This window comes from Nothoprocta perdicaria, unplaced genomic scaffold, assembly GCF_003342845.1.
Source record: "Nothoprocta perdicaria isolate Ctin4 unplaced genomic scaffold, notPer1 scaffold_138, whole genome shotgun sequence".
Lineage (NCBI taxonomy): Eukaryota > Metazoa > Chordata > Aves > Tinamiformes > Tinamidae > Nothoprocta > Nothoprocta perdicaria.
Window position 1 is genome coordinate 1567133 of NW_020454516.1, and position 16636 is coordinate 1583768.

At 46.5% G+C, this 16636-nt stretch overlaps 1 protein-coding gene across 5 annotated transcripts in view; it reads right to left on the reverse strand.

Annotated features, from left to right (window-relative positions):
- EHBP1 (EH domain binding protein 1) overlaps nucleotides 1-16636 on the reverse strand; it is a 163893-nt gene that overhangs the window by 41883 nt on the left and 105374 nt on the right. For all 5 annotated transcript variants that reach the window (XM_026033977.1, XM_026033974.1, XM_026033976.1 and 2 more), the window contains one exon: nucleotides 4114-4261. In XM_026033977.1, the coding sequence (XP_025889762.1) occupies nucleotides 4114-4261 (148 nt within the window). The remainder of the gene's footprint in view (nucleotides 1-4113; nucleotides 4262-16636) is intronic.

The window sequence follows — 16636 nt, forward strand, 5'->3', positions numbered from 1 at the left end:
TTTAGATGGGGCAGAACCCTTAAAATCTGCAGTTAAACTGACCTTCTCCTAAACTGGTTTAGACACGTCAGTGTATGAAGGAATCGCACGGGACTATTTCAGCTTCTGGACAAAGCTAGAAAGGAACAATCTGCATTAGGAGGTGAGACTGTGTGGAGGAGGACATGTATGGAGGAGCACACGTAAGCTGCCACTGCTGTTGCATAAGCAATGCTGGTTCTGCGGGGAAGAAGATGTCTTCAGGCTCCGGGACTGTCACCAGGAGAGCCTCCAAGCCTGTGCACACTTGTATATTAAGTTTATTTACTTTCAGGTAAAGTKAACTCCTGCAGAGTTCACTCAAAGGCTCCAGGATGTGACCAAGAGAACGTGAACAGCCATGAAGAAAGCAAAGGTGGGGAATGGAAACATGGGGAATGGAAGAAACGTGGAGCTGAGACAACGGTTCATGTGCACACGAGACCAGATGTCAGGACAAGGAAGCGCAGCGGCCACTGCCAACAGAGGGAATATTTCCTGTCAAAAATATGAAATTGAGCTTTCTGAGATGCAGCTCTGTGTCTTTTGACCAGCTTTTGTCATTGATTCCAACATTTTTAAAGCATTTTTTTTTCTACATTTGGTCCTACAGCACATTTGGATGGTTCTTTTTCTGCTTTTTCTCTCCCTTTTTGCCCATTTGGGGCACTTTTCTCCCCAAAGCCCAGTGTGGTTGCCTCCCTCTGCAGCCTAGTGGCCACCTCCAGATACCGGCCACTTCCTCACAAACCTGTCATCTCACRTAAGGGGTGAGATGGGCCAGAGAAGGAAGCAAGCACACTGCCCACATGCTCAGGGAGCAGGGACAATACCGAGACAAGATGCCAATTCCTTGGCCCCCTCGCTGTTGGGAAAAGAGAGGGTATTTGGATTCCTATCTTGATACTGTCCCTGGATCCATCTCAAGGCATTTGCTTATCAGCCTAAAGCTAGTAGGACATCTAATAAATTTGAAGCTGCCACCCTGAACCCTCTGGCTGTTGGCAGAAAGAAGTATTTTCCATCTCACATGCCAARTAACCTCCTGAAAAAGGCTGCATTTTGTAGAAAAGGATGCTGCTTGTCCAGGAAAGTTTCTCTTTGCCATCGGCATTTGAGCTTCTCAGACCATGATTAAACAAAGCCTGTAGCAGAGGATGTAGCACCAGTGCCAAAACACAAAACTCTCAATGAGAAATATAGAAATATTGCAAGAGAGCAGATCTTCACCAGCAATATGAGCAAGAAATTAGTCTTTAGAATTAGTCTTCAGTCTCCAAAGTCCAAACGTTGATTTTTCTTTTTTCTGGAAGAACTGATTTGAGGGAGAGAAAAATGCTTTGGTACCTTCTCTTTTTGTAAATCAAAATGTAGCAACCAATGCAGAAGAGTTTGAGAAAAACAACAGCCAACAGAGCTCCGGAGACACAGGATATTCCTGTAAACTTGGCTTTGGGCACTGTACAGGAACTGTGCATGGCTACAGGCAGCAGCAGAACAACTACACGCGAATGCAACTAGGGTAATATTCACACGGTCATAAAGAAGAGACATTGTGCATTAAATCCTAATTTGCACTGGAAATCAAGAATTGAAAGAGCAAATCAGAAACAGGTATGTTTATTTGGATTATAAAGTGCTGGTGTAACTTCACAGAGCTATTCCATTTTTTGAAGAATGGATTTCTCGAGTAGAGATGGAGAYTAGTATATGACCTTATGAAGAGTGTTGTGGAAATACGTCAAAGATGGGCCATAAAGAAAGCTTTGAGAGAAGGAACGAGGACAAGCAAGTGCCGGAATACTCACACACGGGCAGGAAAAGAGCACGGGGGAGATGGGGAATGAACACTGCAAGGCCAASAGGAGTCTAGATAACTTGGACAAAATACTGCGTGAACCAAGAAAAACCCACATGGAAAATGCAAACCAGGAGATAACGCCACAGATGAAAAGGTGTGATGTTACCCGAGACAAAGCCCAGCAGGTTGAATGGTGAAATGGTGAAAACTTCAGGTAAGCTGTTGATATTCATACTATCTGTTCTTTAACAGCACTGAAGCTTGCAGTGCATATGCAGGCATCTATATGTACTTCTATATGGATGACAGACCTGCGTATCGGCTGCAGAGAGCAACGGGAGGCAGAGCTTGGCACAGTCTGCACACAGACATCCAGATGTACCAAAAGAGGGACAGAATTTGCCAAAATTCACTATGGAGCAATGGAATGAGAGGGCAGGCAGCCTTTGCATGAGTTGCATCAAGTTTTACTGCCGTGGCAGGGTGGGAGGCTGCTGAAGAAACAGCAAGATACAGATATTTAGAGAAATGAAGAGAAAGCAGTGGGGCAGATCCCCTGAAAGCAATAATCCCCCAAACCTGCCCATGGCAGGTTTGTTAACTAGCCTGAAGAACCTGAACTGTGGCCARCCCAGGGAATCAAATGCTCTCCTTGGTGGGAGAAGAACAGCTCGGGACTGTTTGCACAAGTGTTAAGCACACAGTTCCTCTCAGACAGTTGATAAATCTAAGAGCCAGCAGCAACATTGAGAGGACATTCTGCTCAGGGAAGGCCAGATCTTAGAGAATGTCAACTCGTGGCACCATTTAGCCACACTGCAAGCGACTTGCTGAGGCCTCAGAATGTAATTCCCAATTTTGAGCACTTGGGATGTGCACAAAAAGCCTTACCTGCAGGGAAGACGTGGCAGCAAGAGAAACAGCGATGGACAAGCAGGATAAAACCACGATGGGGAATCAGTAGGATGGGGATCAGTAGGATGGGGAATGACCAACAGTGAGAAGGATGAAGAACATGGTGGTATTCTGAACATACAGGCATTGGGCTATTTCGCTCCGTGACCTGTCCAGCTCAACAAGGAACTCGTTGATCTCYCTGGCTGATCATCCCCATGGGCTCTCAGAGCAACTGGTAAAACACAGATGGGATATACTCTTGCATGTTTAACAGAAACAATACAAACAGCTCCCTTTGTCCTCTCTTTTTAAGTACCTTGGGGTGTCCTTTCTTAAGTACTTTGCGGTATCCAAATACTTGGGGGTATTCTTTCAAAATGTGTGTAAGTTCAGAGAGCTTTTACAAAATGCCTGATTGCCCATCAATGTCTGAATGTGCCTATTTATCAACAAGCAAGAGCATGTTGGCACCATTGATTTACTGGGCAGAGAGAAGAAGAAAACCGAAGACCAGAGCCAGAGACACATGCAACAAACTGCTGTTCTCTGTGGCATTATGTAGGATTTTAGTACGCAATAAGAACATACTTAACATGTATGTAGAAATATATATAGTAGAGAAAAAAACATTTCACTGTTGAACCTACACGTGCTGCAAATATAAAGCTGGATTTCCCTAACTCTCTGCTTTACAATTGCATGTTAGTACGAAAACCAGAATTTCCTCTTGGAATATGTAGGAGGCACCGAAAGAGGAAGAAGCCTGTACAGAAATATGTGTTCAGCACCCATTTGAGTGACACTACATTACTGCTGCTCGCAGCACTGGCAGGTATATGAATTGTAATGACATTTCAAAGTCAGTTTAATAATATTACAGCAATATTACAACCCAAAACCTGTAAAGGCAAGTGGTACGTCRAAAGACTGCCATTAAAATCAAAAGGTTATTGCTTCCACCTCCCCTGTGCCGTCTTTCAAAGAGTCTTTTAGAACATATTCAATAAAAAAAATAAACTTCTTGGGTATTCCTAATGTTCTTTTCCCCAAATTCCTAAATAAAAMACATCTATTCTGTTCCTAAATAAAACATATCTTGGAGGGACTGTAAGCAAMCGTCAGGAAATTCCAAAAATTATGGGTAATGGCAAATCCATAAATAACAGACCCCTACCTGCCTCACATAAATACCACTTCTCTGCAATCTCATACACCCCTGTCTTTTAATTGCTGGAAACGAAGTGATAAAACCCTGATTGGGCAAACTTACCTAGGGCCAGTCTTTTGATATGTGCACCTGATGCCCAGTGTGAAGTGTGAACAAAAGCGACGCCCCGAAAGGTCCCCTCTGGCTTCCAGGTTGCCATAGGAATAAGCCAGGAGGTTCCTTCACTCACCTCCAGATGCCTTTGACCTTTCTTTCAACTTTTCTGCAGCCATTTCGGCGTAGCTGGGAAGTTCTGACATCTTCACTCCAGATCGAGCTTCTGCTATTAGCTGCCGAGCTCGCTCTCGCAGCTGCCGCCGCCGCTCTTCATCCTGCTGCTAAGATATATTGAACAGTTGCCAACTCAGTAATTGACAGAAATGCAATTTCATTCCCAATCTGATCATCATGATAGGGACTGGTTTACAGCGCGGTGCTTGGCCCACATTATAAATAGGATGTTCCGTATCAGTTGGGTGTCACACCACAATTTTTAAAGGCATCCACGGATCGGATTTTTCTTCCTCCCCCCCCCCCCATTTTAAAGCATCCCCCAAATTATTATTGCATTAAAAATTATTTGCAATTTCAAGCAGCCATAAATCAAGTCCTATAAAACCAGGCTGATTAAAATGATTCTCTGAAACTTTGGGTTCAAAGTTGCAGCTACCAGAAGTTTTATTGTGGCTGTAAAAATGGTTGTAGTTGAATTAATAGTTGGAGTAGCGTTTTATCAGAGCTGAAATGAGAAGCCAGATGCTGCTCTTGGTTACTCCATTATCCAAGCTGACTTCAAAGGGTAAAACGACATCCAAAGTGAGGCACAGAGAGGGATCTAACCCTTGGACTTCAGGGGATAAATCTTCTTGAACAAAAAAGGAAACAAATGAGCATTACGGAAAGAACAATGGATTCCAGAGCAAAAAATGACTTTTCCTTGTTGGAAAAAATGCACTATTTGCACTATTACTGTGGGTTCGCTCATTAATTAAAAAGATCAGATGATTTATTCTGGTAATCAATCCAGATAACGCTTATCTACTAAAACCTGTAATTACATCAGGATATTAATATTTCCGTTTTGTAAATGAAAAAAAATTATTGCATGRCATATTGGACATGACTAACATGCCACAGCTAAAAAATATGGATAAAAAATATACCCGAGCCTATCTATGAAGAGACATTAAACCATAAAGGAAGGAGTGTTTTAGTCCTAGTCTTAAACAGTTGAATTTTTCGGGGTTTGGGAGAAGTTTACCCAACTGTCCCCCTCCTCCTTCCCAACATCACAGACCCTCCTAAAAGCAACAAAGTCAGCACCTGGYTTTAAGTCCAATTCATCTAAAACGTCCCGTTTTCGGTATAACACACAGGATAAACCCCGCTGTTGACACTCGCTGTTGGCCTAAACTAAGCGGAACGGAGCAAAACGCCTCATTTTGAAGAGCGCGGCTGGCCCCTTTCCCACCCAACCAGATCCCCAACGCCACGCACCTGCACCTCTTGGGAAGAGCTGCTCCTAAGTGCTATTTGGCTTAAGCGGCCGTTAATAAAACAAGCCCAAAATACTAATTAGGAGCACTGCAGCCATTTCCATGCAAATTGTTTGTTTGTAGCTATTTACTCAGCCCTGTGCCGGGCACAATGGCGCGAATGCAAACGCCGCAGTCCCCAGGCAGCCCTAATGGGACTCTCTGCTGAGAACCATTAGCCCAGAGGTGCGCGGGAATTCAATCCTGCAGCAGCCAGATTTAGCCTCATTAACAGCTTGCACGGGCAGGTTACAACTCATAAAACCCCACGGTAAACACGGCGTATGGACACAGCGCAATATCCAGCGCCTGAGTGACAGCTTCCCTATCAGCTCCAGCTTTGCTGCTCCGGCCCTGCCGCCTCCTGCTCATCCAAAGAGGTTTTTCCGAGCSCTTCCCGCTAAAGTCCCTATCCGACGGGCAAGCCCAAAGCTGCTCCGGCTCCTAGGCACTCTGATGGAGCGCCCTGATTTAATTCAYAGCCAGCTGACACGGCACCCAATTTTCTTTCAGCCCACGGTATTTGGTAGCATTAATTGCGTGCAAGTTTACACGGAATCGAATCGGATCTTCAGTTCCTGGCGAACTTGGGTCTTTGATTTAAGGGACTTTTCAAAAGCAGGGYGCAAAATTTGCAGCGAGATCCCTGGCAGGTTTTGTGCCCGAGAGTTTCCCCTTGCTGGACCACAGAGCTTAGAAATAAACCCGGCTACAATTTGGTGACAAAACTGCCATCCCCGGCGGTATTAGCATAGTCATTAACATCCCGGGGATCTCCAAGCAAACAGATTATGCGCCGTGTGTGTGTGCTGATTAAGCCAATCACCACCGGCGGATAAGAGAAAAGCGGCGCATTTATTGCCGAGATGCAATTCCTGCATCYGGGCTGCCCATCGCCGGCCTCGGAGGGAAACCTGCCCGGAAGGGGCCGACAAGTTGAGACACGGGGAAAAGTCCGGCGGTTATTGCTGGAGTTACCGAGAAAATGCAGATTCRTGGAGCGGTTACCTAAAATGCAAATCTCCCCGCGGGATTTTGGAAAGCAAAGGGTGAGGAGCAGTTACAGAGGCAGGAACCAGCTAAACTGCCTGAGGGGGAAAAATAAAGGGGAAAAAAGACGGGTTCAAACGCAGCAAGAACAGACCATGCACAGCCACGCACAGCCACTTTGGGCCCAAGGGAGAAAACGGGCCACATTTCCCCCGCTCCGACCCACGGGGCATCCGAGTTTATCCTGTTCTTTGCCCCCGAAGACTTGGGACCGGTCTAAGAATCCGCCCCGCGGCTGCACCGCCAGCAAAACTTCCCCTTTTAAGGGCAAACTCTTCAGGAATAAGTAATGTAATTCCTTGTTTCCCTGCTATAAAAATGTATTGGTATGCAGTTTTTATATTTCACAGTTCACCGCCATCTCGGCAAGCCGTCTTCCACTGCTTCAATGGTGCTCCTTTTAATTTTATCCTCCTTAGTCCTAGTAATTAAAGTGATCAGCAGTGGCATCCCAACGGCTTTGACACAGCTACAACCCCCCCGAGCCACCTTCTGCTTTTAAGGGGAGCGGGGAGAAAGAAAGGCTGGAGCCTCCGTGCCCGGGAACAAGGAGCGCGAGCTCCTCCAAGGCCCAACTTCATCCAATTGTCCTGTGAGGAGGCCCCGGCCTCCTAAGAGGCAAATGAAGCTGGTTGCCCTTAGGGGGTCCTGTTTGTTCTCGCCGCCCACGCCAAGGACTTGGCCAAGGGAGCCCTGGGCTTGGGCCGGCTCTGCAGGTCGGCGATGGGCAACGAGGGGGCAAATGCGGCCGCCGAGCCCCACGTGTGACACGGGTGGAGGCTCTGTGACCCACAGGACGCCGCGCTGGGGTCTCCGGTGGCCCTTGGGCAGCGCCRAGGGAGCAGGGAGCTGAGGAGGGCGACGGCATCGCCTCCCCGCGTTGCGCGTTTAAAAGCAAAACTCCGCAAAAACAAAAGTTTAAGAGCAGTTTCACACGAGGAGCTGGTCCTCACAGGCAGCAATTTGCCCGGGCGGGAGCTGCACATGCCCCCACGGCCACCCGCTTCGTGGGGTGACGGGAAGGACGTCCCGGCAGAAAGGAGAGGGGCTCGGGGCCTGTCCRGAGGCCGGGATTACCCCCACGCACCTATTCAGGGCGCCCGACGCGGATGGGAAACGCGGGAAGCACACAACGTTACAAGGTCTTCCAAAGGCGCCCGCCGTTGGGGCAGGCTGGGCTTTACCGTGACCTCCATCGGCTCTTGTTGGAGTAAATAGGATTTGGGATGAAACATTAAAAGTGTTTAGCGGATCTTTTCAGGGCGTTTCAAAACTTTTCTTGTGGTGGTTTATAATATAAGCGGACATGCTTGTAAATGGCCACACCTGCTCGTTTCTCTGGGGATGTCCCGAGCTCGGCTTTTGCTAACAAAGAAAGGACCCGGGGAAAAAAAATCAGCCTTTCTTGTTGCAAAACAGAGTGGAAAGTCAAAATCTTTCTCAAGTTTGCCCCATCTGGTCAGATTAAATCGCTGATGGCCCCAGGGACTGTGTTTATGCCACCAGTTCAGAAGAGCTCAACACACCCAGGTAGGGAGCAAAAACACCAACGAGGAGGGCAGATGCGGGTGCTGCAAACAAAGGTGACCTGGGCTGGCATTTTTGTGCCTCCTCACGTCTATTTTAGTAGGAAATGATCAACGGGGAAAGGAGAGACATCAACATGCYGGCTCTTTTCCGCCTTCTGCCTGCATCAGCTCCTCCAGTCCCCACAAAATCACGCGGAGTTGGAAAATCCCGGGCATGGAAGGAGATCACAGAGGAGCCCAAGCGGCTCTGCCAGGCAAAAAGCAGCTCCCGGGCTGCAATCCCTGCGCCACTGAGGGAGGAGGCAGAAAGAGCCCAAGGAGCCTGAAGTCTAAAACTGGAGGAACTGCAAAGCTGCCTCTTTCAGAAAAAATAAAAATAAAAAAAGACCCCAAACTCACAGGAAAACAGGGATGYGTGACTGCAAAAATGGAAAAGGTCTCTGTAAATCTGGGCAGTATTTTTAAAGACACGCTAGCCACCAAAAAAAAAAAAGGGGGGGATTTTTTTTTTCCCAATCTTGCTTTGTCCTGAAAAACCTACAATTCATTTGGTGCAGTATTCACAGCGTGAAGAAGGCTGGCTTTAGAGAAATAACCCACCGAAAATGTAATCCCTTGTGTCGCTGTGAAATTGATAAATTCTTAGTTTACCGAAAGAAAAAAAAAGCAAGAAAAAAAAAAAGAAAAAACATATATGAAAAAAAAAAAATGAATGGCTGAGTAAGTAAGTATCACCTTGTGCTACATCCAAGGCCTCTTGCTGGTTGTCTGGCTGCTCTTTTGTAGGCAAAAAGGAGCTGAACGCTCTCTGGCTCCTTAGATCTGGCCCAACAAATGCACTGCCAGTCATGCACATGGATCCAGCTTAAAACCCAGTGTGAGCCTAAAAGAAGCTAGTCAAACTGGCACCTACTCATGCAGAAGGAGATAGATTTGTCATGACAGGCTGATTATTCAATGTAAAGAAACAGTTTAGCTTTTCTAATCTGGTACAAATACATCTTTCTCAGAGAAAAAAGTAAAAGGTCCAGCAGTTCAAGTATTTAAAGCGAAGAAACCAACAAAAAAAAAAAAAATTGTAACGTCAAAGTGAACCACAGCTATTTGTGCGGGAGCGTCGTGCAAAACAGCCCAGCAGTTCTATTCAGATAAATCAGATTGAGCCCATTTAACCCTTTGGGCGCTTCGCCCGCGTGTGCTGCTCCGCGGGGCCATCGTGCAGCCGGGCCACGAGGTGCCCACGGGCCAAAGCGGGTGTTTTCGGCGCCCAATTCCCGGGAAAAGCAGCTGCTTACCCGCTGCAGGAGTGCCCGTTCGTGGAGCTCCACGTGGGGCATTTGCTCCCATGTAGACCTGACTTTGTAATTAGCAACAGCGCCAAACGAAGGTGCGTTAGGAAAGGGCGCACTCTGCAGCGGGGCGGCTCCGGGAAGCCGGGATCGCGGCGTGATTCCTCCGCGGGAATGCTCCGCTCCGGCAAAGTTCCTGGCCCCTCTTAATTTTAGGGGCAGGGTGGAGGCATCGCAGCCTGCAAAGAAACCCGTGCAATCCCATGCCTTCCCCGCTCCTATTTTGCTTTTCCATATATATATATATATATATATTTTTTTTTTTTTCCTGAAAATGTCCTGCAAACTGCTGGCAGCTTGTTTTTAATGGAAAATACCAATCGCCTAGGATCTATACCTAGCCTTTTGCCAATAATGAGAAAACTTCACCTTCTGTCCCCAGCAATTCTTAGGAAATCTTTTGCTGTTATTCCTACAAATCCAATTACAGATTGTTGAGTAGCTAGTGGAGTAAGCTTATTGAGGAGTGTCACATCACTAAGTCGTGCGTATGTGTTTCAGTTTGTAATGTGGTCTGAGCCGCTGTAGAGGTGTCAACTTAAAATGCAAGTAAGTAGCAGAACAGGGCTAATCCCAGCCACTACTCCCCTGCAGCCAAATTGTAGCGCAATGAATGACAGTGGAAATGCAAAGATGCCACTGTGCTTATCACACACAGCCAGATGGTGGACCTGGATCAATGCACACATGCCACGATCAATGCATTTGATAAAGAATTAAGAAGAAAACTGTACATGTTATCAAAGAACTTGTACATGGCATAATTATGATTCTGCATGTGCTTACTGATGATATTGGAGACTCAGAGGCAGGTGATAATGAAACTGATAGGAAGAAATAGCTTAAAGGCTACAGCATATGGCCTCGGCACCAAGAAATCTTGTCAAATAGTTCAGAAAGCTTTTTTAACTGTTATTACAGGCTGCTCATAGTGCAAGCTGGTGGCAACGTTTTAATTTTTTTTTTTTTTCATCTGAAATGTCAAAAAGTTACAAAAGCTGTACTTTTCAGAATGGCTCGGAAAATAATTAAGACACTATTGTGTTTTAAAAGCACACGCACAAAAACTGCAGGCAGAGGCAGCGTTCACTATTTTGCTGCTTTTTTCCTCTTCTTTTTCTTTCTTTTTCTTTTTTTTTTTTTAAGATATAATTACGTGTCCCCTTAACGGAGGGTTTCAGAATTTAAGGGTGCCCGCGATCCTTCCAGGAATGGATCTGGGTAAGGATTTGSAGCGTCTACAGACACAATTTTCGGCATTACTTCCAAGCAGGGATGCAGCGTTTGCCTGTTGCCATCCGCACTCTGTCAGCCACCAGAGCCACCTCGGAGGAGAAAAACTGCAATTAAAGATACGTGGCAAACGGCAGAAAGCCATAAAAGTGCATATACGTTTTCTAATATATAAAAGGTACCTAAAATACAAACACCCATGCTCCAGTTGATAGAAGAGCTGTCTAATCAACGCCTGGACGTAACTTAAGTGCTCTCATTAGTGTGAAGACCTGCAGGCTAAGTAAGGCTAAATCCCTTAAAAATTGCTTCGGCAATAGAAAAAAAATCCCCCTCACCATTTCCCTCTGCCTAAATCATATCAATTAAAAAGAGAGAGAGAGAGAGAGAGAGAAAGAGGGAGCGCGAGGCAGGGAGGCATTTTCACATGACTTTGTTTTAGCTGACACTCAAGAAACTACATCCCGGATCCAATTGAAAGTGTTTCGGCAGAGCAAAGTTCATTAGCGACGTGCGGAGGGGGGAAGAAAGGAGAAGGGAGAGGAGCCGCTCGGGCTTTGGGGTCTCTTTTTGCTGCCCTGCTTCCCGATCGGACGCCGGGCGAGCGGCCGCGGCTCCGCCGGCCGCTTTCCCGGAGCTCGGCCACGGAGCGGGGAGGGAAGGAGGGAAGGAAGGAGCGGGGKGGGGAGCGTGGACCCAGAATTTCAATTTGTCCTGACAAAGCGGCGGGTGTCGGAGCCGAGAGGGCCGGCAGCGCCGCGAGGCCTGATGGCTTGATTAGCTCTCGCGGCGCGGCTCAGGGAGCCGGCTCGCTCGCTCGCGGCGGCCCCGCTCGGCGCCGCGCTTTGATCTCCGCTCCAGTCGGGAGCGGCAAGCGGCGGGGAGACACCGCAGCGCTCCGGCCCGGGCCCGGCTCCGAGCTCGGGCACGCGGAGCGGCGCTCGCGCCTCGAGGAGCCGCCGCGTTCCCGAGGGACGGCCGGCGCGGCCGCACGTGCCGCGGGCGGGATGGCTGAGGGGAAAACGGCGACGCTGAGGGGAAAACGGCCGGGGAAACGGCGCGGAGGCCGCTGCGGAGCCGCCCGCTTCAAAGCGCTGGCGCCCGCGCGCGCTCCGGGGCAGGTCAGGCCCGCCGACGGGGGCAGCACAAAGAGCCGCCGCGGCCGGAATCAAACAAAGCCCAATTAAACTAATCATAACGTCCCAGTGCACACGAGGAAGCTCACCTGGTATTTCGGGGGCTTCTCGTGCGAATTCCCGGCTCGGCTCGGTACTTGGTACTATAATTACCCTGACCAAAATACTGTGAAATTACTGCTCTGATCTGCTAATGGCTGCAAAAAATCGAGCCGTCGTGGTTTCATGCCAAGGGGCCGTGGCAAGGTGGCGCGATGCTTTCTGACAGAGACGACAACTTCTGAAAAACTCCAAAGGGAAAATTAACGGGATGTGGTTTATGTTGCCAAGGCCTGTTCATTAATTACCAATTTAATCGCTGCTGGAGGCATGACATTACAGCAATCTGGCTGGAAGTTCTAATAGATTATGAAGACCACCTAAGACGAGTGACCAAGAAATGTACAAAACAATTAATACTGTTTCACTGCTATCAAAGACACTCAGATTATTTTACATCAAGTGAAGCAAAAGAATTAGTAGCTTCACAGTGCCACCACTAGGAACCGTAAATACAATGGCACACAATTAGTAATGCACATGTGACTCTTCGTTCGAGGCATATATCCTTGGGAAAGCCTGAACACGATAAGGAGAACAAAAGGAACATTTTTAACTGAAATGAATAAAGATTTTAACTCTACCCTTGTGCATGCTGAGCCAGAACAGCGTAGGCAAGGCAAAATAGAGCTCCAAGTCATGGCGATATCCTCGTGGGATTCACCAGGGCGCGCGCCCAACGCGCGCACGGAGAGCGGCCGCGGTCATTAGCGGCGGTACAAAAAGAGCATCCGAGATGCGAGCGGGGCTGCAGCTCCCCTCGCTGGGCACGGAGACCGAGCTCCGGAGCACCGGGCCCCTTTCCTGCTGGTATTTGGGCACTTCTCATAGGAGGTACTTCAGTTTCTCAACTAAGGTCCAGATGACCTTAAAATTCAGTTCATAAATTTTTATGTGATCCTATGTGCTAACGTTATGGCTGCAGGCTCCACAGCACCTGACTTTCACATGCRTACAACAACACACTGCGTATTTACATTCAGGCCAGATGCTTGGCTGGTGTAAACACATGCAAACAACGGAATAACAGCAATCCAATGCAGCTACGAATCCCAAGCACTTATATCTGGAACTTGAACTGCGTAACATTTGCCTTGCATTATCAAAGGTTACACTTTATTTGCAAAGCTCTCCCCGCTACAAAAGTGACAGTGCATACTAATTCCACTGAGAAACCAGTTTCACTTGCACTAATTGATTGGTTTTCCCAGCTATGACAGCCAGTGGCCTATTCCARTATTTTTGGGCAGTGGAACAGCACAACGACATAGGGAGAAAGTCCTTAGACATAGCAAATGTGAGGCCAAAAACTGCAGAGCCTTCTTGGAAAGTTATGTATTAGCTTCTATTTTTTCAGGTATGGAGTAATGTAAAACAGGGCAACTCGTTTGTTCTTGCCACCAAGGAACCAAGTTAGGGCTACCTCAGCCTTAACATACGACTCCATATGACTCCAGAATTATTATAAAGAAGTAAATATCAGCTCAGTTGCTTGACGGGTTCAGTCAGCAGGTCTAACCATTTTAAAAAAAAATAAGTATATGGTCAAAACGGCTAAAAAACTTGGAAGGCCCACAAAATGTAAATACTACACAGCACGGTCTTATCAGCTTAAATCATATTTAACCACTTTATAGWGGCATCCATACAAGACATATAAATGAACAACAGGGCATAAGTTACCAAAGCTCAGAGATTACCAAAATAATGTTCAGTCTTTTTACCAATTAGATGGTAACTGCTGCTTTGTAATCTCAAGAAGATCGGGTGATCAGATCTAAATCTGGTCACAATTATCAGCATGACGGACTGGTCTTTTCTCAATCGATATTTTCCAATTAATATTAAAAGACCAAGTTTGCCATCTGCAAAGTCTTACACCTTAATAAATATTTGTCGGATGTTTAATTAATACAGAACAGATTTTTTTTTTCTCTTAGTTTTCTTATAAAAATAATACAGGAGYAACTTGGTAGACTTAAATGAACGATATTACCACCTCAATCGCATTCATTTTCCAACTCGTAAGACTGCAAAAAAACAATTCTACTGATGACCTAGATGCCTTTCACACAGTGCCACAGGGTAACTACTTTTAGGTGCAAATAAAAATGACCCAGTAAAAATATCCACTACTCATTTATGAGGAATTCTTACAAATATTTGGAGCAAACAATATCTGYACTGGTCCACTGAATTCAAGACGCCTTGCAATCAAATTAAAGGCTTTGATTCCTGCTGTCCACTGTGCATTTGCATTCTGTATCACTCCTGTATGTRTTGCCTATAGTACACTTGTTGGTCACTTCTTAGAGCAGGATAATTAGGATAATTTTTTTTCTGCTCAGAAGGAGGAGGAGTTAATTGCTGCATGGGACCAATAATTGGGACTGCTTAAGAAAGCTTTTTTCTTCCTGAACGTTTAAAAGCACTTTTTACGCTCATTTTAATGCTGACGGAACATTCTGTATCTGTACATTTAAGACATAAAATTAAAGTATACAAATTCATCTAATTTCAGATTTTTGTTGCTTTCTGACAGTTTTCTAAAAAGACTCTCATTTCCACTGGTCCATGGCATATTCCAAAAAAAAAAAAAAAAAAAAAAAGTTATCATTTTGCACTCAAATATTTACGAAAACGAAAAGCAATGGGCAAAACAGGTTGATACCTGAAGTAGAAAGAGCTTATTAAATACGAATTAGATACAGCCGCAACAAGTCCTTTGAGCAAGCGAGTCACAAAAAGCCACATTCCGAGCAAAAAGCAGCAACCTTTGACCACAACCCTTTCCTCCTGCCTCCTCTCCTGGATGCGGGCAGCGTTGGCCTCTTTGGAGCTATCAGCTCGCGGGCGAGCTGCTTCCCTGCTGCAAATCCTGCTACAAAACCTGGATACAGTCCCCGCTGCTCTTTTAAATATATTTTTCATATTTAAGCAGCTGTAGCTGTCGTGCCACTTGAATAAGGATTAAATAATGGTAGCGAGGGAAAAAAAATCTCCCTGTATATGTGCAGACTATCAACAGTTGTATTTAAGCACAGCAGCAGTGTAGCAATTGCTCTCTGAAAGCCCCCCTTCAGTTTATATTAATYTGGTTTAAATATTTGCTTTGTAAATTGACTCCTTCATGCTCACGATGTGGTTGTGAAAGAAGAGTGACTGTTTTCCTGCTTTACAGGAGGGTCAAGAGATGTGGGCACCCTTGGGGTATCGCGGTAGCCAAGCCCTGCATCCCAACACCTATGCTGGACCCTACCTATCCCAAACACTTGCCCAAACCCATGGGAAGGGCCCAGTCCTGTACCTAAATTCACCAAGAAGGAATCTTCAGCTCCTGCAAAACCCAAATAACTTTAGGGTTAACTTGAGTTGGAAAGAATATCACCCCCTGTTACAGCTAGGCACTATTTTTGATGGATTCTGTGCTATAGGGCACTCTCTGCTCAAGCTCTATACCACAAAAATCAAAAAGGTTTGAAGCRTTTTAGGTCACATACGCAGGATTTGGGTGATGCCAGGAGTCAGAGTGCTGGGCACAGTCTTCAYTTCCATCTCTTTGTGTATCTATCCATCGGAACAGAGCCTTGCCTGACCTTTGCTAGACGCTTCCGACTCGAACCGACAGCCCTCACCCACTGCTGTTCTCCGCTTTATTTTCTGTTTCACTRGGCCTACCAATTTGTCGCACCGTCCTTTACTACACAATATTCAAATACTGCTCTGTGGGCAGAATTATTAATTTCTTCAAGTGCTTTTCTCCAGTGCTCATCACTGCAGCTTTTAAGAGCCTCAGAAGCATTAATCACATTCCCTTCCCGCAGCACCCCGTGGTGGTGTTATTACTCTGCTCTTTGGATGAGAAATGAGATGGAGAGATCCAGCTAAAAGGATCTAACACTGGGTGCTCGTTGGGAAAGGCTTTTACTTGCTTTTTTCCTTAGTGTCTTAATCTTTAAGCAGTCCTTTCGACGTCTGAAGCACAGCTCCCACTGACTCCCCTCAGAAGCGGCGATGCTCAATACACCTGCGAGCCCAACCTTCACCTCCAGAGAGGAAGGAGATGCAATTAATGGCCACGTGGAGCAAGTTTGGTTCAAACRACTTAGGAGGCCCAATGGGGAACTCAAAGGCAGCGCCGTGTTTAATTCTGCCCAGTGCCTTAACCACGACCGTGTCCTTTGGCTCCTTGCAAGCCCTGCTCCATCCACCGGACACTTCTGCAACCAGAAGGTCGGTTCCTGTGGACAACCCGCCTGCTGCAGCACCTCGGGCCCYCCGAGCTAAACGAGCCACATTTGCTTTGGGGAAAATACTATGTGATCACATAATTAAAGACTGCACCATAATGCATATACACAAAGGAGGTTAATTAAAGTTGCCAGTGCATTTCTTAACTCCTAATTCCATTCTCTGTAATCACACCAGCTCCATACCCATGGCCATTTGAGTTTACAGAGTAAACGACAGCTGCAGGAAATTTCCATTCTTTAGCGTGGACCAGTCATTAAAGGAGAATAAAACAAATATTTTGCCACGGGCTTTCACARATATTTCCTGACAGCGGAGTTGGGCTGAAAGCTGAGAATTACRGATTCCACTTCGGATTTGGTAAGGAAAGGTACCCTAGCAGAGAAGACCTTTTAGCCCWGAATATTTTCGATGTTGGTCCCAGCTTGCTGCTTCACCAGTTAGGCTGGGCACTCCAGCTCCATCCAGTCTCCTCACTTTTCCAMCCCATTATCCCAGCCGAGCCCCAGCTGCCAGCAACCATCTCTACAG